Source organism: Calonectris borealis, chromosome Z (genome assembly GCF_964195595.1).
Source record: "Calonectris borealis chromosome Z, bCalBor7.hap1.2, whole genome shotgun sequence".
Classification (NCBI taxonomy): Eukaryota; Metazoa; Chordata; class Aves; order Procellariiformes; family Procellariidae; genus Calonectris; species Calonectris borealis.
Genome location: NC_134352.1, coordinates 65,203,953 through 65,228,615, shown reverse-complemented (window position 1 = coordinate 65,228,615; position 24,663 = coordinate 65,203,953). Strand labels below are relative to the sequence as shown.

At 42.7% G+C, this 24,663-nt stretch overlaps 2 protein-coding genes across 8 annotated transcripts in view; one reads left to right on the top strand and one right to left on the bottom strand.

The window, feature by feature from the left end:
- The window catches only part of NDUFAF2 (NADH:ubiquinone oxidoreductase complex assembly factor 2), a 77,074-nt gene extending 70,781 nt beyond the window's left edge, over positions 1 to 6,293 (top strand). For 2 of the 5 annotated variants that reach the window (XM_075137217.1, XM_075137221.1), the window contains exon 5: positions 5,675 to 6,293. In XM_075137217.1, coding sequence (XP_074993318.1) covers positions 5,675 to 5,932 — 258 coding nt within the window. In that variant the 3' untranslated portion in view covers positions 5,933 to 6,293. The remainder of the gene's footprint in view (positions 1 to 5,674) is intronic. The other 3 variants (XM_075137220.1, XM_075137219.1, XM_075137218.1) reach the window with 2 other exon arrangements.
- Positions 6,294 to 6,798: 505 nt separating this feature from the next.
- On the bottom strand, positions 6,799 to 9,706 carry SMIM15 (small integral membrane protein 15). Of its 3 annotated transcripts, XM_075137224.1 has the most exons (4): positions 9,592 to 9,682; positions 9,298 to 9,373; positions 8,812 to 8,916; positions 6,799 to 8,625 (listed from the first exon to the last, which is right to left on the bottom strand). In XM_075137224.1, exon 4 carries the CDS (start codon positions 8,596 to 8,598, stop codon positions 8,374 to 8,376), a length of 225 nt encoding a protein of 74 aa, XP_074993325.1. In that variant the 5' UTR covers positions 8,599 to 8,625; positions 8,812 to 8,916; positions 9,298 to 9,373; positions 9,592 to 9,682; the 3' UTR covers positions 6,799 to 8,373. The 3 variants fall into 3 exon arrangements, with proteins under 3 accessions (XP_074993325.1, XP_074993323.1, XP_074993324.1); XM_075137222.1 differs by lacking the exon at positions 8,812 to 8,916 and having other exon boundaries at positions 9,612 to 9,706; XM_075137223.1 differs by lacking the exon at positions 8,812 to 8,916 and having other exon boundaries at positions 9,592 to 9,679.
- Between the last annotated feature and the right edge of the window lie 14,957 nt (positions 9,707 to 24,663).

Genomic DNA, 24,663 nt, shown 5'->3' with positions numbered 1-24,663 from the left:
GCAGCTGTTACCACTACTAAGATGTCAGAATCATAGAATCATCAAGTCCAACCGTTAACCTAGCACTGCCGAGTCCACCACTAAACCAGGTCCCTAAGTGCCACATCTACATGTCTTTTAAATACCTACCACTTCCCTGGGCAGCCTGGTCCAATGTTGACAACCCTTTTGGTGAAGAAATTTTTCCTAATGTCCAATCTAAACCTCCCTGGCACAACTTGAGGCCATTTCCTCTTGTCTCATTGCTTGTTACTTGGGAGAAGAGACTGACACCCACCTCGCTACAACCTCCTTTCAGGTGGTTGTAGAGAGTGAGAAGGTCTCCCCTCAGCCTCCTGTTCTTCAGGCTAAACAACCCCAGTTCCCTCAGCCACTCCTCATAAGACTTGTGCTCCAGGCCCTTCACCAGCTTCGTTGCCCTTCTCTGGACACGCTCCAGCACCTCCATGTCCTTCTTGTAGTGAGGGGCCCAAAACTGAACACAGTATTCGAGGTGCGGCCTCACCAGTGCCGAGTACAGGGGCACGATCACCTCCCTACTCCTGCTGGCCACACTACTTCTGATACAGGCTGGGATGCCGTTGGCCTTCTTGAACACCTGAGCACACTGCTGGTTCATGTTCAGCCAGCTGTCAACCAGCACCCCCAGGTCCTTTTCCTCTGGGCAGCTTTCCAGCCACTCTTCCCCAAGCCTGTAGCGTTGCATGGGGTTGTTGTGACCCCAGCGCAGGACCCGGCACTTGGCCTTGTTGAACCTCATACAGTTGGCCTTGACGCATCAAGTCTGTCCAGGTCCCTCTGCAGAGCCTTCCTACCCTCGAGTAGATCAACACTCCCACCCAACTCAGACCTGGCCCCAATACTGAGCTCTGGGGAACACCACTTGTGACCGGCCGCCAACTGGATTTAACTCCATTCACCACAACTCTTTGGGCCCGGCCATCCAGCCAGTTTTTTACCCAGCGAAGAGTATGCCCGTCCAAGCCATGAGCAGCCAGTTTCTCCAGGAGAATGCTGTGGGAAACGGTCTCAAAGGCTTTACTAAAGTCCAGGTAGACCACATCTACAGCCTTCCCCTCATCCACTAAGTGGGTCATGTTGTCATAGAAGGAGATCAGGTTGGTCAAGCACGACCTGCCTTTCCTAAACCCATGCCGACTGGGCCTGATCACCTGGTTGTCCTGTACGTGCTGTGTGATGGCACTCAAGATGATCTGCTCCGTAACCTTTCCCAGCATTAGGTCAGACTGACAGGCCTGTAGTTCCCTGGATCCTCTTTCTGGCCCTTCTTGTACATGGGCATCACATTTGATAACCTCCAGTCAATCGGGACCTCCCCGGTTAGCCAGGACTGCTGATAAAGGATGGAAAGTGGCTTGGTGAGCACTTCTGCCAGCTCCCTCAGTACCCTTGGGTGGATCCCATCCGGCCCCATAGACCTGTGTGTGTCCAAGTGGCGTAGCAGGTCGGTAACCATTTCCCCTTGGATTATGGGGGCTTCATCCTGTTCCCCGTCCCTGTCTTCCAGCTCAGGGGGCTGGGTTCCCCGAGAACAACTGGTCTTGCTATTGAAGACTGAGGCAAAGAAGGCATTAAGTACCTCAGCCTTTTCCTTATCCCTTGTCACTATGTTTCCCCCTGCATCCAACAAAGAATGGGGATTCTCCTTAGCCCTCCTTCTGTTGCTAATGTATTTGTAGAAAAATTTTTTATTGTCTTTTAAGGCAGTAGCCAGATTAAGTTCTAGTTGAGCTTTGGCCCTTCTAATTTTCTCCCTCCATAACCTCACAACATCTTTGCAGTCCTCCTGAGTTGCCTGCCCCTTCTTCCAAAGGTCATAATCTCTCCTTTTTTTTCCTGACTTCCAGCCAAAGCTCTCTGTTCAGCCAGGCCGGTCTTCTTCCCCGCCGGCTCATTTTTCGGCACATGGGGATGGCCTGCTCCTGCACCTTTCAGATTTTGTTCTTGAAGAATGTCCAGCCTTCCTGGACTCCTTTGCCCTTCAGGACTGCCTCCCAAGGGACTCTGTCAACCAGTCTCCTAAACAGGCCAAAGTCTCCCCTCCGGAAATCCAAGGTAGCAGTTCTGACGCTCCCCCACCTTACTTCTCCAAGAATCAAAAACTCTTTATCATTTTGTGATCGCTGTGCCCAAGTCGGCCTCCAACCGTCACATCACCCACAAGTCCTTCTCTGTTCGCAAACAACAGGTCCAGCGGGGCGCTCCCCCTCGTTGGCTCCCTCACCAGCTGAGTCAGGAAGGTATCTTCCACACACCCCAGGAACCTCCTAGGCTGTTTCCTCTCCGCTGTACTGTATTTCCAGCAGACGTCTGTATCAAACAGTAAAGGGCTGGGTAGCAACGGAGCCTCAAAGTGAAATTGTAGCTGTGTGCAGGTGAGTTGGAAGAGCCTGTGGTGCCATGCAGATTTACAGACTACTTGTCAGGTGTAGAAAAGCCCAGCAGATGCCAGCTTCTCTACCGCTGTTCAGCAGGTGATAGGAAGCCCTGTAGAGCCAGGAGGGTGTCTGGGGAGGAACCTTTCTAACACTCACTGTATTTAATTGCAGTGAGCCAGGCAGATAAACTGAAGCCAAATTTGGAAGATTAGTTATAAGGACCCTGCACATTTCTAGTGTGTTTTAAGGATAATTCCTTCTATAAATATGCATGCAATAGTTTCATTAAAATTTGCATTTTGAACCAAGTTGATTATCCTATTCAAACTTGGAACTACTTGGATCTTTTATTTAAATGCCTGTAATGGCAGGGAAGCTTCAGTCTCATAACTGCTTCAAACTGCAGTGGCTATGGTAATTGAACCAATAGTATTTAGAAATACAATCACAATGTTTTTTTTTTAAAAAAAAAGTATGTGTTCTAGTGAGAATTGAGAATGAAGTATTTGCTGGTGATAATATTAGAAACAGGAAGGACTCAATGCCTATGAGAGAATTCCAGAAACAAACTTGCCAGTATCAAAGGATAAGATGATTCTGCTAAGAAAACTCGTTTGATCCAATTTTTCTAACATGCCAATTGACACAAGATTCCTGATTCACATTTTCTTTAGTCTGAGCACAGGAACCCTGACTTCAGTGTACATGTTAGTGGCATGAATTTAATGCATAAAATGGACGCGTGCAGATACTTTGAACTTGAACAATTTTTGTCCTGGTGTGGATTGTATAGAAGATTCTGAACAAGTCACTTAAGTATTTGGTTTTTGTGTTTGCTAATGAGGATCATTCTTCATGCTTTTTTCAAGACAAACATGGTTATTTTACTTTATATATACTTTGGCCAGTGAAAGCTGATGAAAAGAGCCTTACTTGGGTCTGAAAACCAGATGACAATTATACATCAACATTTAAAAGGGACTTGGAGCATTTGGAATTTAGTTACAGCTGCTATTACCTGACTAAGATAACTTTGTTAAAGTAATCACTGGAAAAGATTTGAAGTTAGCAAGTAGCTGTTCACAGTAAGTGAATTATATTTGTATTCTAATAAATCATTTAATGCTGTTTTAGCAGAGCTATGATGCAGTCTTCAGATATCGCAGAGGTATATGACCTTGTTTCTTAGTAGAGGAGTAATACAAGCACTATAGGAGTAATCCCCTTGAAATCAATAGGTTCATGGTAGATTTATACAGGCATGTGGTAAACAAGGATGGAATTGAGAGATGTTTTAACGAGGTTTTGCTGTACTGACTGGTGAAAATTTGACCTTTTTACACTTGGCAATATTTTTATGTGAGTATGGGAGAATTTTCTCCCTCCTCCCTGCTTCAGTTCGCAAAGTCGTTTATGTGCTGCATGTGTATTTTCATGCTATATAGGTATGTGAAGTGCTCTGCACATCTGTGAATTTAAGTATAGAGGCAATTAAGGACTCAGAAAAAGGTGTTAGTTTTCATGATACCTCTAAGATAAGGTTTTCTTTAAATAGTGCCTTTTTAAATGTTCTTAAATGTTCACATACTTGCTACGTAAACTCTTGGCAATATCACATGTATTTTAATACCATTCCTGAAATAATGTCATGGTCTTCTACTCAGAGAGAAATGTACTGGTCTAGTTTCTCCTTAGCTCTTCCATATACTTGTAATCCAGAGAAAGCTGTTCAGCCTTTTTCCTCCGGTATCCCAGTCTAAATGTGGATATTAGCAGCTTCCTCATTACATGGTGTTGATTACAGTTAAGTTGTATTTGGGTTCAAAGTGTTATAAAAATTCGTATCACCTTTCTGGTTTTGTTTCTAATATTCTTCACTATCTGCCCTAATAAAAGCACAGAGGAGTCTTGTTAGCAGAATTTGCAGATCACCCTTCTAATAGGAAACATATGCTGACAGATAAAAAACAAACTTCAGTATTTTTCAAGGCTTTTTTCTTTGTGTTTACTTTGGGAGTTCTTTGTGTTTTCCTCTGAACAATATGGCAAAGTCTACTAACAGCTGTTTTTCTATATACCTGTGGGCAAGCCAGTAATTGCACTTGCTTCAACTAATAGCCTCAGCATTTCTCAGTGGAAGCAGCCAAGTCCCAGTTCAAGTCATCTTTATTAGCGAATTTCCAGCTTTAACTTGTACCCAATGATGTTTCAGTGCAGAGCTTCTTGAAGTTGAATCAGCAGGTTGTACGAGCCTTCTCTGACTACATGTCCTGGGTGGGTTTTTTCGCCTTGCAGTAGGATCACACATCAGACAGTTGCTTCAGTTTATCAGGGGTGGAGGTAAACCTCTAAAACTAGATCACTTTTATTTGAATTTTTCACCTGTGCAAAGGCAGTAAGTATGATTTTATACCCTTTATGAATGCAGTACATTTATTTTAGCTAACACACCTGGTAGATACCTAGAGTTAACATACAGCTTGCCTCAGCAGTGTTGTGCTTAGTGTCCTCATCAAAATACCCAGTTCACCCTTGCTGGCAGGCAGTCATCAGCTGTGGATGTGCTGGCCTCCCTTGCCTCTTGGACCGTGCTGGTCCTTGGCCTTACTGAGTTGCTTCCGAGCTGCTGGGGCAAGGTTTCCCTCGGTGATTTTTACGCTTATTTTTCCCCTCAGTGTTTTTTCTCCTGAGTTGCTAGTACCATCTCAGTAGTTTCAGTTCTGTCCTAGCTTTCTTTTAGTTATTTTTTTATTATTTTATTTATTTATTTATCTTGGATGGCTTCGGCTTGTGTACTAGCAGAGTCAAGGCTGCACACCTGTTTCTTCCGAAACTGCACCCTGGGGCGTGGATAGCTAAAGGCATAGGCATAGTGAGTTACAGGAAGAAATGCAAGTGATAAATAGCTATATAGCAGCAAGTCCTATATAGAAAACAATGTAAAAGGTAGCCTTGTTTTTAATGCATTTTCACATTTGTTCATGACTGCTATTCAATTTCTTTTCCTTTTTGATCCAGTAGAATAGTGAAACTGGGACACCACAACGCAGTTTTGCTTCAACAACATGATCAAAACATTAAGAACATTTTAAACTAGGGCTGAAATTGCAGTTGTATAAAAACAATTAATTTTGCCACATTTTATTTTACCTATGTACCTGAAAATTTGGATTATAGAATTAAGAAAAACAATGACTGCTTAAAATTTTTTATTCCAACATTGTGTATTGCATTTACATCTGATTTATCTACTTACCTTTCTACTGTGTTCTTAGGAGATTCTCAAGAATGAAAATTACAGAGAAGAAATGAAACAGAAAATCAAAGATATATCTGAAAAGGATAAGCTGCTCCAGGCCAAGGAATACAAGGAGGGACTTGTTGCTGAACCAGTTCATACTCATGTTAAAGGCCACGCGTCAGCCCCTTACTTTGGAAAGAAAGAGCCTTCGCAAGATCCAGCAAGCACTGCGAGTACCTTTCAGCCGGGCTCCTGGATGCCACCAGGCAGCGGCAGTAGTCACAAGAAATAAACAATTGTCATGTACAGGTATCGCTAATGGATAAATATTTCAACAGACAACATAAAGAGCTGTTATATGTAAGTGAGTGTGCAATAAAGTAGTATTAAAGAAGTTTCATTTATTTTTGCAGAACTGTTCAAATAGGCTTGATCGTGATGAACTACTGTAAAATATTTGAGTTTAGTGAAAAACAGGATATGTTACTAGGTAAGTTTGTTTTCAACAGTTGCTGTTCATAAGTTACTAGTGAAATCATAGGTAGGTTTTCCAGCTAACTTAGTTTTCTTAAGTAATTCTAAATTGTTTTTTCCTTGAAGACTCATGTATTTTTAAAATTGTTTTTGATGTAATAAATTTTAGTTGATCAGTACACTTAAATTTTCACAAACCTAGGTGTCAGTTCAAGATAGTTCTTCAGTATGCTTGTTAATTCCCTTGGCACTGCCAGTGTGCTTTCCTCTGGCAAGTGGATGAAAAAGTTGATTTCATTAACGAATCACTTTGACACTACACTGACTATGCACTGTATTAATCTTAAAGATATTCTTGTAACAAATTTAAGAAAACAATCAATGTATTTGGATAATGTTTGCTTTGCAGCCAGCAGTAAGCACAGGATAAAATCAGGCTGAGTTAAACTATGTATAACTACTATAATAAAGGTTAGAAGCACTTGGTAAAGCTGCTACAGGGTTTGGGACAAGGGACTGTCATTAATACTGAAAAAAAAAAAAATTAGTTTTTATTTCTGGTGTATGCGGGGACTTCCCTAAATTATTAGATCTATTTGGCCATAGTTTAGATACATAAAATGTGCAGATTATTTGCTTAGTGATGATGTTTGAGAGGTTCAAGTCAAAATAAAGACCATAAAATTTTTTGAAAAAAGTATCAAATTTATTTATGCAGTGCATCCTTCATCAGTTCTCCTCCATGTGTTTTAAGCTATGTAGGTATCAAAGGTGGAACACACACACATTTGACAACGCTTGACACAAACGAGTGGAGACTTAAGCCCATGTATTTATAAAATGCCGAAATGTCATATTCTAATAATGCTTGCTTTTAACCAACAAAATTGAAAGAGGATGAACAATACTTCACACTTACTTTCAAGTCATTTCCGTTAAGACTCCCCACTTCTAATCCCCCTTTGTGTCACCCAGCTCTACAGGTCTCCTCATTTGAACAATTTTAAGATTTTATTTTTAAATATAATGAAGGACTAGTTGCTAGAAAGCACAACTCTGTGCTGCTGTTTAGAAATATGCTAAGTCTAAAAACCCAATGACTGCCACAAACTCTTTAGAAACTAGACTATTAACAAAAATTAGGCTTTGAAAAATTAATCAATTCTGTTAGAAAAACATGAATTGTAATTAAGGTTAAGTAATTTTGGCATATTTACAACACAAACCCCACTTGGACATTTTCCAGTATGCCAGCGTTTTGCAGCCTGGAAGACAGCGGAGTTTCAAGGGCCATGACAACAGAGATCCCAAAGATCAGAAGGTCCTAAATCAAGGCTAGCAAGTAGGAAGCACTACTGTCACCAGCGTGCGCATCCTCCTCCTGTACTCTCCCACAGCCACCTGCTATAGGTGACGAGGCCACAGGACACTAGGCCACCTGGGCCTTTGGTCTCACCCCATTTATGGCTATTCTTTGAGGCATAAAAGGTTTCTGAAGGCAGAAAACACATTAGCTACAGGTGGAGTGAGTGTTCAGGTGACTGTTAGGGAAAACCAAACAACACAGTAGTGTATTTTGTAGAACGAGTTGCTTAAGACAAATGAAGGTCGTAAGAACAAGCAATCAGCTTCCTAGAGTTTGGGCTGAATTTAAAGACCCGTGATGGCTGGTAGTACAGGAAACAGGAAAAGCTAAGTTAGGTTCTTTTTGCAGACAAGCCCCACCACCAAAGATGCTACAGCAGACCCTGCGGGCACACAGCTGAATGAACCGCAGGGCCATATGCAATGTCCTTAAAGGAAATCGGTAAGGTACGCTACCTAACTCTGAAGCTGGCTCATCTCTACAGCTCTGCTGAAGGTATACCAAAACTTGCCTTTCTGCAATCCAGTCTACCATTCACATTTTCCCCACAATTTGACAATTTTAAGACACTTGTTAAGTCATAGCTCAGCTAAGGAAAAAAAAGTAATCTACCTCCAGAGCCACCCAACAGATTTAATTTTTTAATTTAACATGCAAGTTTAGAAAAGCAACCTGCACTAGAACACAAGTAGTAGATTAAATGATTGTAATAAGTGTCACTTGGGCAAACTTTAACACACATCATCTCAGCAGGAAAAATACACTGAAAAGATTAAATGTCATACTTCAAGAAATAACAGGATCAAGTATCAAAGGACAGTTACAACACAAAATGTACAAGTGTTTCACTAAAGTGGATTCTTTGCACAAGGCAGGCCTTTTTTTTTCCCCATTTAATCCTTCTTTGTTCGTTTGGCTTTTGCAATATTCTCTTGGCGTTTCTGTTTCTTCTTTTGCTCTCGCTCCCTGGCTTCAATCATTTTTGCAAGCTTCCATGAAAGCGCTGCACTAATTATGAACAATGGTGTGAGGGCCAAGATCACTGTCGTAAGAAAGCCGTATGGGTCCTTTGCAGCCCACTCCACGATGTATTCAGCCCAAGTCTTAATATCGAACATTTTTTCTGTTTTTCTATTGGGAAAACCCTATGGAATAATAAAAAAATAATTTCTGAGTATTCAGAAAAATAAAAACACACATACACAGCAAAAACCATTTTAGTATTAGTCATCATCTTTCACTATTAAAGAGCAAGCTCATTTTTGCTAGAAGTTAAAACTAGTGCATAGTATGTGAAAGTAAGCGCAATGTAAACTAAGCATTGACCCTACCTTAAAGTACAGCGTTTACAAAATAATTAGGCATTTCATCCAACAGAGCTTCAGATACAACCAAGAAAAAATTGCTACGTGGAAAAAAAGTGGTGTCTGTGCTTCCTTGGAAGAGAAGGAAAGAGAGCCCAGTTGGTTTATCTTTCTACAGGTTTCACTAGGGAGGCGAGGGAGCCGGCGCAGTGCATGAAGTAGCAAACCAGCCACGGTCGGCAAGCCACAGCCACGGCCCGCAGGGCGCTGTGCCGGCAGCGAGCACCCCGCTGCCCCGTGCCTCAGCCGGCGCAGCGGCGCGCGGGTCGAGGCCGCCACACCGCCCCGGCGGGCTCCGGCCCGGCAGCCGCCACCCGGACGCCTCCCTGGCGGCCCCCTCCCGCCCGCGCAGCCATTGCGCCCTCCCCGCGCCCCGTAACGGCCGGCCGCGCGCGCGCCCCGCCCCGCCCCCTCCCAAGGGCCGCGCTGCGGAGGCCGCCGCGCCGCCCTCACCTGCGGCGGGGGGGCCCAGCGCCGCCTCGGGCACCCTCCGGGCGCCTCGAGCGACGGAAGGGTGGCGCCGAGGTCCCTGCGGAGAGAAGACACAGGCCGTGAGGGAAAGGCGCCCGGCGCGGCCCGTCCCCGGCAGCGCTCGCCTCCGCCCGGGACAGGTCGCGCTGCTCGGGCGGGGCAGAGGACGGCGGCGGCGGGAAGGCATCGCCGAGGCGCGGGGCGGGGCGGGGGGGCTGTGCCATCCCGCCTCCCCTCACTTCCCTCCCGCCGCCCCCCGCCTCTGCCCCACGGTACCGCTGCCTGGGGGTACCGGCCTGCCGAGCGGAAACAGGAAGGAGGCGCCCGCCCCGCCCATGCCGGCCGGGAGGAAACAGAGTCCACCCGCCGCGGCTGGCTAGAGCGCCAGCCCGCCTCCTTGGCGCCCGCCAGACGTCACTCCGGCGGCGGGGCAGCGCCACGCACAGACACACCGACGTGGGCCTGGGCCGAGCGGCCACGCCCTGCCACGCCCTCGGGGGTGGGCCCCGCCCCACCCCGCCCCACCCCGCCCCACCCCGCCCCGCCCCGCCCCGCCCCGCCCGGCCGGGGCGGTGCCTCCCCCGGAGAGCCGCGCGCCGCGCCTGCGAGAGCGGGCGGCAGCCACCTGCATCCCGCCGGTGCCCCCCGCGCTGCCGCGGCGCCGAGGCTTCTGTTCCTCGTTTGGAAAAGGCTGCAGCTAGGGAAGAAGAGCTTCCAAGGACTCTGGGCGGATTTTTCACAATAACCCCGCTGGGGCTGGCGGCAGAACGCGGCTCGTACCCGCTGGACGTCTGGCAGTGATCGGTGACCCACCCAGCCCGGGGAGCGTTTGGGAACTGGTGCCCTGCACGCACCGTGGTGTCACTGGTCGGTACTGTCTCCATTTTCTCTCCCATTATAGTGCTACTCCAGTGCGTGGTACGACCTGTAGGCAGACCGCAAGTAACCTTTGCCAGTAGCTTGGCAAGATACCGCATGTATCTCCTGCACCTTGTGTGAAATCCTGACCCTCTCTGTTGGTTTCCAGTGACTAGCTGCAGTGCACCATGAAGTCCCCAGAGGGAAAAGTGCTGTGCAATAGCTGCTTGCTGCTGTCAGAGCTGTGGTTGTTGCACTGCTCCCTGTTGAACTGACCTCAGCAAAAATACTCAGCTGATCTCAGTATAATCTGACTGTTAAAGCCTTTAATAGCCTCATACTGAAAATTCAGCGTTTGAGGTTTTGCTTTTTGTGTGTTGCACCAAGCCTTCCCTTCTTCCTTTGTACATATATATGTGCATGCATACACTGATGTGAATAAAAACTTCATTATGCTTCCAAAGTACAGTTAAGCATAGATTAGGGTATTAGCTTAGTACGTAACATCTTGCAATCACTTAAATTGTATTGATCAATTCAGGAGTCCTTTCTCTGTAGCATAACAGCAAATACCATAAGGACATTCTGCTTTGTATGTCTTTTCTCTCTATGAATATTCACATTATTTAAAGGGCAGCAAACAGGCAAATAAGAAATATATTTTGTCAATGAGAGACTCACTGGCAAGAGATCTGACTAATCTAAAATGCTTTAGAGTGAGTATGTGGAATGCAATTTTGTGCTATGTGCAAATTTTCATTATTTGTGCATTCTTACTCAAAACCTGTCTGTAGCGTTAAGGCTCTTGCAGTATCTTTTGAAAATAATATAGAATAGAATAGATTATTTCAGTTGGAAGGGACCCACAATGATTATGTAGGACCTACAGTGATCAGTCCAACTGCCTGACCAATTCAGGGCTGACCAAGTTAAAGCATGTTATTAAGGGCATTGTCCAAATGCCTCTTAAACACTGACAGGCTTGGGGCATCAACCACCTCTCTAGGAGGCCTGTTCCAGGGTTTGACCACGCTCTCGGTAAAGAAATGCTTCCTAATGTCCAGTCTAAACCTCCCCTGGTGCAGCTTTGAATCATTCCCACACATCCTATCACTAGATCCCAGGGAGAAGAGCTCAGCACCTCCCTCTGCACTTCCCCTCCTCAGGAAGCTGCAGAGAGCAATGAGGTCGCCCCTCAGCCTCCTTCTCTCCAAACTAGACAAGCCCAAAGTCCTCAGCCGCTCCTCACAGGACATGTCTTCCAGCCCTTTCACCAGCTTTGTTGCCCTCCTCTGGACTCATTCAAGGACCTTCACATCCTCCTTAAGTTGTGGGGCCCAGAACTGCACACAGTGCTGCAGGTGAGGTCGCACCAGTGCTGAATAATCAAGCAGGACAATCACCTCTCCTGACCGGCTGGTTATGCTGTGTTTGATGCACCCCAGGATGCGGTTTGCCCTCTCGGCTGCCAGGGCACGCTGCTGACGCATACTGAGCCTGCTGTCGACCAGCACCCCCAGATCCCTTTCTGCAGGGCTGCTCCCCAGCCACTCCTCTCCCAGTTTATACTTGTGCTCGGCATTACTGCATCCCAGGTGCAGGAACTGGCATTTCGACTTGTTAAATTTCATCCCATTCATCATTGCCCAGTGCTCCAATCTATCTAGATCCCTCTGCAAGGCCTGTTGTTCCCCAAAAGAGTCAACAGCACCTCCCAGTTTGGTATCATCAGCAAATTTGCTAATGGTGCATTCAACTCCTGCCTCCAAATCACTGATAAATATATTGAACAGAACTGCCCCTAGAATTGAGCCCTGAGGAGCACCACTGGTGACCGGTCACTACAACCCTTTGAGCCCTGCCCTTCAGCCAGTTCTTCACCGAGCACACCATGAACCTGCTCATCCCACAGTTGGAGAACTTGTCCAGAAGGATGCTGTGAGGGACAGTATCAAAAGCCTTACTGAAATCCAGAAAAACTACATCCACCGCCTTCCCTTCATCCACTAGGTGGGTGACCTTATCGTAGAAGGGTATCAGATCAGTTAAACAGGACTTTCCCGCTGTGAACCCGCGTTGATGGTGCCTGATGATTGCATTATTCTTTAAATGCCTTTCAACAGCACCCAGTGCGATCTTCTCCATAATTTTTCCAGGAACTGAGGTTAGACTAACAGGTCTGTAGTTTCCTGGGTCTTCCTTCATGCCCTTCTTGTAAATTGGAATAACATTGGCTAGCTTCCAGTCAGCGGGGACCTTCTCAGACTCCCAAGACCTTTGGTAGATATCTGTACGTGTATGTGTGTTACTCAGCTATTCACATGAGTGTTAAAACTCTTAGAAAGGTTATGGGTCCCTGTTTGGTCTGTAATTTGTAGATGTTAGCAAACTATAACAATCTAAATTTTTTGGAGCTTAGATGTTAGTTCTGAGATGTTGTATTTATTGGTATCATTGTAAGATGTTTTTGCATGCTGTGTAGCTAAGTTAAAAGTAGATGGACTATTATGTAAGTGTAGCCTATTTCTGGTAAAATTGAGTATCAGATTAGGGGGGACACAGTTATATTTCTGATGCTTGGATGTCAAATTCAGGTACGTATACAAAATAAGCACTGACTTAGTCAACAGCTATATATAAGCTGCCTAATATTATAATCTTTAGACCTGCTGCAAAATTAATTTCCAGTTCCAGTCTTTCACGTAATAGTAAAAGTCTCACCTGTCTGTTTTTCTGTGTCTTCTCTGCCTTATAGATTTAAAGAGAAAAGTGCCTGATTCGTTGTGGCAGAGAAGAATTAAAAAGTAGGGATTTTTAATTCTCTTTTCTAAGAAAACAGATCTTATGTAATTACTTTTTCTGGTGTCCTTTTCCTCCTAATAGCTTCTGAAGTTGTTGGTCAGTTATACTGGCAAAATAGTAGAGGTCTTGTACGTAATAATTCTGCTCCTTTAAGATTGTGAAAGTAGGCAGCTAGGTAGAGAAGAGAAACCCAGGCTGCAGCCTTCACTGAAAACTGCAGTGCATTTGTATTAGGAACGAAGAGAAGTTTTGGGATTACTACCCGATGGGAAGGCTTCATTTGGGGCTTGCACTCTACCAAGTTCAGAATAATTCAACCACAAAGCCACAGGAGATCAGGGTACTTGTTTTGCTTTTCCGAGTTACTCAGTTGTTGTACTTTAAGTAGTCAAAGAGAGAACAGAAATTCCAGAATTCACTACAACTTGAACAAAGCAGCACAACCCTTAGCACACCATCAGAATACTTTAAAAGACCACATAAAGCATATGTTTATGTTAACTATAATTTTGGCAGTTAACTGCTACTTTGTAAATCTGCACTTTCTTTTACATGTCATCTAGAATCCCTTTAAATGACCCTGTTCTGTTATTTACTGCTATGTATGTGCCTGTGTGTATTTTAAGACTGACAGTCTTTAATTTTGTATCTGTCAGTTTGTCGTGGTTTAATCCCAGCAGGCAACTGAGCTCCACACAGCCGCTCGCTCACTCCTCCCTGGTGGGATGGGGGAGGGAATTGGAAGAGTAAACCTGTGGGTTGAGATAGAGACTGTTTAATAGGTAAAGCCAAAGCAAACCAAGGAATTCATTCCCTACTTCCCATCAGCAGGCTGGTGTTCAGCCATCGCCAGGAAAGCAGGGCTCCATCACACATAACGGTTACTTGGGAAGACAAACGCCATCACTCCGAACATCCCCCCTTCCTTCTTCTTCCCTCAGCTTTGTATGCTGAGCATGACGTCATGTGGTATGGGATATCCCTTTGGCCAGTTGGGATCAGCTGTCCCAGCTGTGTCCCCTCCCAACTTCTTGTGCACCCCCAGCCTGCTCGCTGGTGGGGCGGGGTGAGGAGCAGAAAAGGCCTTGGCTCTGTGTAAGCCCTGCTCAGCAGTAACGAAAACATCCCTGTGTTATCAACACTGTTTGCAGCACAAATCCAAACCATAGCCCCATACCAGCTACTATGAAGAAAATTAACTCTATCCCAGCCAAAACCAGCGCACAGCTACAAGCGGATGAGTGAGAGAACTGGAGGCCTTAGGAAGGAGCAGGAAAGGATCCACCGATGAAAGATCACATTGTTTAAAGTGTGAAGGTCATGATTGATTCATACTAAAGGTCGTAATGGTTTACCTAGATGTCATTCCAGATATCTAAGCTAGGAAGGAACATTACTTAGGATGGAGTTCAGCTTTTCAGCAACTACATTACCTCAATGGCAGCAGCTACAGAAGTAGCATCAAAATATAATACAGTATGAATTTATGAAACATCAATTTTGCTAAAGTTAAATCACTAGTTAATTTGTGTGTGTGTATCTATATATATAAAAACATATATATGAACATCATTAAAAATTCTGTTTCAATGGAATTTCATGAGAGCTTGAAGGGGAGGGGACAAGCATTACTGTCCATTGTCACACTTTCAAAGAGGGAATGGGCAGAGGAATGGAAATGGTAGTCCAAAAATCTGGCAATAATAAAGTAAGATACAATGCAGAGAAATCTGCTGAGAATCTAATACAGGCATGGAAAATGGGAGAGTTACTTGCATGAAAGCAAAGCCTTTCTCATGCCAACAGTGATTGAAGGGTCTATGAGTGTTTGAGTGTGTGTGGTGAAGACAAGCTTTGAGTAAATGTATTCGTTTCACTCAGATGTGTTGGCATGTATCAGTAGTCCAGAATCATTCTATATAAGGAAACTGCTAAATATTTCATGCAGTGTAATCTCTAACTACCCTTTTATCATTTGTAAATTCTGAGGATAAACTAGTTCCTTGAAGCTACTTTTTTTCTACATACAGCATGAATTCTCCAGTAATCTTTATGTATACTTATTAATGTCCTGGGCATGTTGTACTCCACCTGCTGAATATCCCTATTTATGGAAGACCTATGTGGAATTCTTGTGCCATTGCACAATGGTGTTTTTTTGAAGAGTTTTGAAAAGTAATTTGGCTATTGCTTTTTTCTCCAGCCTGTAAAATCTCTAAGCTGTGAAAGCTTTATTGGCACTTTTTTGACCATGTATGATACATCTACAGTATGTGCCAGCCAATAAACGTTCTAGTTTTTATAGCTTTACTTGAGCCAACAAAACTCCTTTGTACTACTGGGTATTAAGGATTCCTTTTCTGCTACAAATCTTTGTTTAAAAACATTGGGGTTTTATGTTTAAGTGGATCTGCAGTATATCTTTATTCTGTAAATTGCATGAACAACTCCATATATTTGTAGTTGGGCTACCATTCAACCAGCTAGGTCTGAGTATCCAAGACGAAAGTAGTCAAAATCATGAGTAATACTGCTGCTCTACTTAATTCACTTCAAACCATCCTTATAAATTGTTCTACTACTATATACTTCCAGGGATAGGGCATGTGTTGGGACAATGCATAACCCATAGGCCAAGTAACATACTGCACACTTTCGTACCTTAAGAAAGTGACAGAACATAGAAGTATTTATATCTAATATTCAATTAAAGAATGATCAAATGCTTCTGTGCTCTAGGTGGACTCATTTATGTAACAGCATAGTTTTTACTACCCTTATAAAGAATTACATAATTGAGGAACTGAAGTGCGTCAGGCCTTACTCGATCCTTCACTTTTTCCTATTTTAGGTCTTCTTACAGTTCAAAAAGAGAAAAGAATTATCAAAGATACAAATGGAAGTTATTCAAATAATAGAGGTCTTTTCTTCTCCTAGATCATGACTGCATTCTGATATGGTCGTGACTGTTATGGGTATTAAATGGCTTCTGCATTTTCTTGGGTTTTATTAAAGGGAAGGGGAGAAAAAAATCATCATTGATAGAGCTTTATAAATCCTCAGAGCTTTTCCCAGAGCTAGGTTAGTGTAGCCATTCAGGTAAGAAACTGAGAATCGCGGGATCATATACCAACTGTGACACTAGGCCTGGGCTGATTCTGAAAATTTTAGGCATCTCCACAGAAGTCTGATCCCGCGGGAACAATGGAGAAAGGTAGCGGGGAAGGACGGGTGCCTCTGAGCAGTGCCTCAGGCCGGCCGCCGCGGGAGGCACTCTGAAGCTGCCTGTTTTCTCTCACGGACCGTAGAGGGCACTAAGGATTGAGGATGATGTTCCCAACTTAAACATCTCCGTTAAATGCCCAGTTGAAGTGCAAGGAAACCAAACCAAACAGTATATCTTCGGTGAATCAACTCCATGTCTTTATGTATATCTAGGTGGTAATGTCTATCCACCTTCTTAAAATGTTTTGAGGTTGTTGAATAAAAGAAGCAGTGCCAATATGACTATTAGTTTAACTTTTAGGATTCAGGTTTTCCTTGATTTTGTAGAAGCTTGAGTTTAACAAGCAATTTATGTCTCTTATAAAGCCATATGCAAGTAACAGATCTAAACACAACCTTCTCAAATTCAGGGAGTATGGGTGCAGTTGTAATACTTCTTATATTTGTGATCTTACCCTATTTTCTATTACAAAAACTTACTAGAATTTGGTATTTCTAGCGGGTAACTAGACATCTTCCCAAAACTGTGTATGGGCAGGTTCGTTTTGTGGCTGCTTCAGCAGACAATCCAAAGTTGAGGAAACTGATTGACATTTAAGTCTTAAGTTACATTCTTTTTAGAACTTAACTGATGTACGCTCTAAGGTAAAAAATTTAGCCTGCTCTGTAAGTACTATGTATGTTCTGAGGACTAGAGAACCAGAACCGTACTTCTGTTTAATCCGTCACATTTCATAGAAGAGCTGAGCATAGTTATTGTTTTTATAGTTTCTTTCGAAGAGCAGTAGGAAGTAAAGATACTGCTTCACTAAGTGTCGCAGCTGCCTCACCAGGTTGCACTGTCCCTAACTGGAATTGAACAAATGTCCCAGGATAGTGCCTGCAAGAACCTTTTTACTTAAATCATTGTGCTCTGCATATGGTGTAAGAATGAGGTCCTGATACTTGCAGTAATAATAATTGTACTGTATAGTGTTTCAGTGCTCTGAACTGTTCCCCACATAGTCACGGAATAGCTCTCACAGCTGTTCTAGAGTCCTTGCTAAATTCTAGTTCAAGTAATGTATTTTCCTAAACAAAAATTCCTTTTCACATCTCCAGTGATTTTGATTTCCTTTTTACAGATACCACAAGGATTTCTGGTGAGCCAGGGTAAAAGTGAGGTTTAGGACTCTCGTTATAGGATATACTTTAACGAGTCAGGACTGCTGTCATAACAAAGGACTCTAATTCTAAATCCTTATTCCTTTTTGGGTAACTAGACCTATGTGCTATGGTACATTTTCCTGTGTGTTATATAGCTGCCATTTTCCATCTGAACATGGCAGTATCTTTTTTTGCTTATATGTGTTTAGAAACACTTTATAAAGTATTGTGAGCTCTCTGCTGATGAGAGACACTGTATACATCTTCAGTACCGATAATGAGTGCCCATTTCAGTATTAAATGAACTTACAAGAGTAGTATATGTATGAGTCACATACACAGACAGCCAGCATTGTTGGCTGCTTCCTGCTCTGTCTTATACGGAAAGAAACTGTTGTCAGTGGAAATGGGAGTCTATACCTTATTTGAATTCTTAGTCTTGTGGAATGGAATGCTATAGCAGTCTGTAGCATTACGTGTACATCCTTCCTGCCTTCTGCTCAGCAGTCTTTAGGAAAAAAGAAAATTCTAATATGTTCTCTTAACGGGTTTTCATGCTAGAGTTAAAACACCTAAAGTTAAAAGCTTTTCAGTTCATTCTTAGCAAAGCAGAATGATCAAACATAAAGGAATATTGCCAAGACTAGAATAAACGTCAGCCAGTCTCGATGCGGATTTTGTGGTCTGAAACACCTCAGCTTCAGGATCATGTATTTAAATATACTGCATGTTCAAAAGAATCAGAAAAGGTACATGATTCACTGCTATGGAACTTGTACTTATTTCCTTCTTCCTCAAATTATGGGAAATAATGTTCTTAGAAATGCCCTGACAACTGTGATATCTGACTGACATAAATTTATCTTTATTGTAACAGCAGTGGTCAGTTTTGCAAAACGTATAAATGTATGTTCTTGAAATTGAATTGTTAATGACATGCATATCAGTCTGCATAAATGTCAGCTTGCCTATCCTTGCCAACACCAGTCCACTCCTGAGTTTCAAACATATGGAGTATACTCTTAGAACAGGCATCACTTAGCAAAAACAACCAACTAAAACTGTGTAACTTAGATTGTCACCAAATACAGTAGTACGCATCTGATTTATTTTGAAGCAGCTTGGTAGCCAAGCTTGCAAAGCTCAGACAGCTGAGCTCAGGCAACTGAAAATTGCCACCAGGATGTTTCATCCCTGCAAGAAAATCAGGTGCTTTTTCCTTAACTGTTTCTCCATTCTGAGGCATACAACAGCAGTAGATTCGAACGCTCATCTGACTTTCCTTTCTTTTGCTAGAGGAAAGCCTTTATAGAAGGGATCAGGTATGTTTTTAAAGGTGGAAATATTCCTTCCCATATGCATGATTTTTAAGAGCTCTACGTGCAGAATTAGCATAGGAATTTTTTCTGTACCCTTCAAAGGTTCATGGTCATACTTGGCAGGAAGCAGCAAGGACAGGCCACTCTGTCAGGGAAGGTGAGCCGAGGGCCAAGGCAGGCAGGACAGTGGCCTCACTGACGAGGGTGCGGTCCCGCAGTACCTGAGTGTCAAGAGCAGGGCAGGCCCAGTGATGGTAGCGAGGTTCAGCCAATAGTTGGGATCACCAGACAAGCCTGTAGTGATGAGACAGGTCCAAGATCAAGCCAGAAAGTCAAGTGAGCAGGTCAGAGCCAAGAGTCAGGAAGGTAGAAGACCAAGCACAGGCATTCCTGCAATAAAATTCAGGCAGAGACTGAGAGCAAGAGCCTGAGCTTAAAAGCAGCTCTGGAGTGAAGGTGGACAGGACCCCACTTCCCACAGCTTTCTCTCACACTACTCTTTCTACACAGCCCTCTGATTCAAGGTTACAGAGCTGCACAAAGCCAGTGCTGAGCTTGAGCCATAGACAGCTAAATCACAGAATCATAGAATATCTCAGGTTGGAAGGGACCCGTAAATACCATTGACTCCAACTCCCTGCTCTTCACAGACTACCTAAAACTAAACCGTATGACCAAAAGTGTTGTTCAGATGCTCCTTGAACTCTGACAGGCTTGGTGCCGTGACCACTTCCCTGGGGAGCCTGTTCCAGTGACCGACCACCCTTTCCATGAAAAACCTTTTCTAATGCCCAGTCTGAACTTTGCCAGACGCAGCTTCATTCCATTTCCTCGTGTCCTATCGCTGGTCACCAGAGAGAGGAGGTCAGCACCTCTCCCTGCACTGCCCCCCTTGAGGAAGTTGTAGGCTGTGATGAGGTCACCCCTCAGCCTCCTCTTCTCCAAGCTGAACAAACCAAGTGACCTCAGCCGCTCCTCCTAAGTCTTGCCCTCAAGACCTTTCACCATCTTTGTCACCCTCCTCTGGACACACTCTAATAGTCTGATGTCTTTCTTACATTGAAGCGCGCAAAACTGCACGCAGTACTCGAGGTGGGGCCGCAATCCCTGAAGAAGGGGCGCACTTGGGGCCCTAACAAAGCTTGATTCGCCAACTGCATGTTTATTTAGTCTGAGTTGACTTGCTTTAATGTCTAGAAAAAAATTAAGATCCACACCTGTAATTTTGGACGTGGTAAGCTGAATTGTTCTGCCTATAGCTTACACAAGTTAAGAAGGTGGCCCCCATTGTTGCTTGCCAAAGCTTTTATGCGAGGGGCCACCGTCCAACTGGACCTGTGTTTGTAATTGCTCTCTAACAGTTGTGTCAAAATTATCTGGTTTAAAAACTTCTACTAAAAACACGTTTAAGATAAACTGTGTTTAAGGTGTGTTTAAGATAAACTAAGTCATTTAACGGAACTGGGTTAGGGAGCAATTACATATGCACTGATGCTGGTAGGCCTTTAGGGGAAGCGACCTCTTAATTCAAATTGACTGTGGCTAGATTAGGATGTCTAAAATCTCCTTACATACTTTATGCTCTAAAACCCCTAGTTTTGGAAATTAAGACTGGAAGGTATCTTCTGAGTGGATTAGTCTCATTATAAGTTATTGTGGGAAACTGTGTCTTCTAATCCCTTTCATAAACCGATCGAATTCAACCTCTAAACTATTTTTTCCTGTTGGAAGGTTTGTGCAGAATTTCTTTATTCTGAAGGTTTGTAACATTTAAATTTCTGATCTAAATGTATTTATAGCTAGCTTATAAGTTGTTTTTTTTTTTTAATGCCAGCATCATCCTCTAGTTTCATAGAACCATGGAATGGTTGAGGTTGGAAGAGAGCTCAGGATCATCTAGTCCAACTTGAGCAAGGGTCACCTAAAGCAAGGTGCTCAAGACCATGTCCAGTAGGGTTTTGAGTATCTCCAAGGGTGGAGACTCCACAGCCTCTCTGGGCAACCTGTTCCAGTGTTGGCGACTCTCACACTAAGAAAGTGTTTTCTTACATTGAAATGGAATTTCCTTGCTCACGCTTATTGCTTCCGGTCGTTTCTTTGGACACCAATGGGAAGAGTCTGGCTCCATCTTCTTTGCGCCCCCTCTCCTCCCCCCCAATCAGGCATTTGTACAGATTGATAAGATCCCTCTGAGCCTTCTCCTCTCCAGGCTAAACAGTCCCATCTCTTTCACCCTTTCTTCATTTGACAGATGCTCCAAGCCTTTAATCATCTTCGTTGACATCTGCTGGACTTGCTCTGGTCTCCTTATCTCTCTTGTACAGGGGAGCCTAAGACTGGACACAACACTCCAGATATCCAACTTTGTCATCGACGCATTAGTTTTATTGCCAGGCTTATTAATAAAGAATAAACAAAACAGTTTCTCAGGATTAATCAATTCTACCTGGAACCTTTTCACTTTATTTTTTCACAATAACTGTAGTTACCTACCCGTTCTTTACATGCAATAAACCCTATTTTGTAAGCAATTTCTTTTGCTTACAGGATTTCTTTTGGTTAAAAAAAGAGCCCTTTTTATCAAAAACTGTGTTGGATAATATGTACCTTTCCTAAATTTGTGCTTCATATCTTCCTCTTTCATTAAAAAATGCTGTAAATAATTAAAAGCTAAATAACTTATTAAAAATAATAGAAAAAGTGTGAATTATTATTGGAAACTTTTAAAGAAGATTTTACCAGATGTCCCAGAATCAAAAAGTAGATGACACAGTCTAAAAAATCCATTTAGAGAGAAAATTAAAGCAGCTATTTCAGAAATAATAGATATCAAAAAAGGGAAAACTAAACAATTTGTATTCTAAAGCAGAAGCTAGGAAATGCAGAAAGGTAGTAAGAGAACTAAGTACAGCAGGATGAGCTTATAGCCAGCAGAATTAAGGATAACTAGAAGTTTTGATTATATTCTAATACAAGAATTGGTCCAGGAACAGTTGAAATGTTCAGTAAATATTTATGATCTACATCTGGAGAAGTCTTGTTTATGGCCTAATACGTGAGTGCATTTACTTATAAAAGGATAGGTCACGTTTACATATCTCAAAAGGACCCTTTTCCAGGGAAAGAATGATTCTATAAAGAAGCTGGTTCGAAGAAATCTCATAGCCAGAATCAAACAGGAGGCAGAATAGGTGGTCATAGGGGATTTCTTATATCATATTTAGTAAATATTCTATCAAATTGAAACCAGTGCTTCTAGCAACAATGATGCCAGTTGATGGTGACACCTGAAGAAAATTTTTGCATCCTATACTTAGTTTTTATTTCCAACTAGGAAACTTAGTTTTATCACTATTGCTTTTGAAACAGTCTTAGTCAATAATATTTTACATTGCATAATGATCCTCCAAATTAGGGGACAGGATGTTTTTGCTATTCTGTTTCTTTCTGTTTCCCAGCAATACTATGTTTCATCTTGCGTGGATGATGAGGTAGGTGTTCATGTTCTCTGTCACATCTCCCCAAGGTGTTTGGTCTGTTATTTTACACATTATATAGTGTTTGCTGGAGAAAGCCAATGGCTTTGGTGTCCTTTTTGAATGGAAGTGTTTCGTAATGTGGTTGAAGACTATGATTCAGCTTAACCTTAATATCACCTGAATTACCTACTCTCACTTACATTTCAAGACTCCTTCAGCCTAAAATGACACAATATTCTTAATTCTGAGACTTGCCAGTAAACTGTGATTAGCAATGAAACACCTGCATAACTAGGTCTATTTCTTCCATTGAAAGTTTTGCTTCATTCCTCTCCTTGAATTTTATGCTTTTTCCTCCAATTTGCTTCTGAAAAGGGAAGCCTTTTCCTCCCTGCTCCCATCAGGCATACATTACAGGAGGCAATGTGTGTTCTCCAAGGAAAGCTTTCACTTCATCAAAAATACCAAGGAAGTATTCCAAAAAACAGAGGGCACACTTTTTCCTGCTCTGATTCAAGAACATTTTTCACATTAGTCACAGTCCTTTTCAAGGCAGGGAGAGGCGGGGCCCCTCGTTTTCATTCTTAAAACATTTTGAGACAAACAAGTATGTTTATACTGAGCCCTGAAGTTTAACTACTCTGTGCTTCGTGTGTTTTTTTAATTGCTCAAACATTTCCACTGGAAATTTTGCTCTCTCCATTTTGGTATGGAGAACAGAAAGACATGTGAGTTCCAGTGGTTCCCACAAACTGCCCCAATAATTGCACTGCCCACTCCAACAGTGGAAAGAACAGCCCTCACACTCCTTTGTTAGATGAAGGATATTCATGACTCCTGGACCAGTTCTGCCTTGCTGATGTTGGTATTGAATTTCCCATTGACTTGATTGGAAGGAGAATCAAACTCACAGAAATGACAGTGAGAAGCACGATGCAAATTTTGTAACCGCAAAACCATTGCTTATATCAGTCTAGGAGAGGCAGGTACTGAATTGTTTGGCTTTTTGGAAGCTGCTGCTTGATTTTACACCACTGGAGAATCTGCAGAAAAAAAAAGCTGAAGGCAGAGCAGAGGGCTGTTTGAGTTGTTGAGATGATTGCCTGTGCTGAATTTGCATGTTGGGCAAGTGCTTTACAAAATGCCTCTGCCTCAAGGAGCTAATAAATTAAAACAGAAGCACATAACAAAGACAGGTAAAACAAGTAGGCAGACTTCTTCCTTGCACTGCGCTTTCCTCAAAAAGCACAGAATAGTTGTATCCCAATCCCCTGTATCAGGGATTCAAATTAGATCCCTTAATGCTAGCAATGGCTGACTGGGGAGCAGGTATTCTCAGATATTCTTTGCTCTCTTTAACATCCTGGTAGTGCCAGAGAAGTGTAAAACAGCTTTAGTGTAACTGAGGATTGGGCTGCCACAATGGAAGGTTTGCTGCTTCTTTCATAAGAAATGCCTATATTCATTTACAAACACTCCCATACATCACAGCTGGAAAAAATTGTGTAAGTTAAATATCTTCACTTTGCTGCCATATGGTAGAAGTTGGCACCTTACTGGCTATTTGCTCTTTGGAGAGAAATCAGTAATGTGATGTTTGGATATCCTCCAAGTACAACTTCTGCATTTACACTGTATACATCCTTCATGAGAGGTGCTGATAAGCCACACCCAAACAATTCTGTTTTCTCAGGAATCTTCAGTCCTGATTCCAGTCAGTTCCCTGAAAACAACTTTTAACAAGCCTATGACTTTCTACCAATTCTAGGCTATGCAAAAGTTCCCCATAAAGAATCTGCATTATAAATAAACCCTGTGTGACCCATTGCGCTATATGGTTGTCTCTTACGCTGTGTTTAGCATCTTTCACCCCAAGTTGAGAATGCATTAAAAATGTATTGAACGCAATATAGTAAATGCAAACGTAATAATGTAGTGATTTCATGGAATGGTATCAGTTTGATGCTCACTTAAAAATAATTTTTTTACTATCTGTCCTTCGGTTCTTTGAAATGTTGGCCAGTTCACTAATGTGGTCAGTAAATATGGAAAAGAACATGAGATTCTGACATTTACCTTCTGCATTAGAGTGCATCACTTTGTTCACCACCTCTGAAATCTTTTCTTGTAGGCGGATTGCACTTTGATCTTGGTTGTACTTCTTATATATTTGGTGTTCAATACAGAAACTTCTTTGACTATAATTTAGCCAGGAGTTCTCCCATGGCCCCACTTCTCTGCTAACTGGGAAAGTCTGTAGTGAAAACGCTCTATAAGGGTGTGTGCTGATGTATTGTTAAAGCTCTAATTTTAATAATGCACAAGGTAGGAAATTTCAAACTTATTTTCAGAGATGAATCTTCTGTCATTTTTCACTTTTACCCCCTGATAGGGGATTGAATTGCATAATTGCAAAACATCAGTTGTAACATGACGCAGTCAAAACTGAACTGCACTGTTGTCTGTAATGCACCACACAGATATATAAATATATGCATATAAATACACATATATAGATA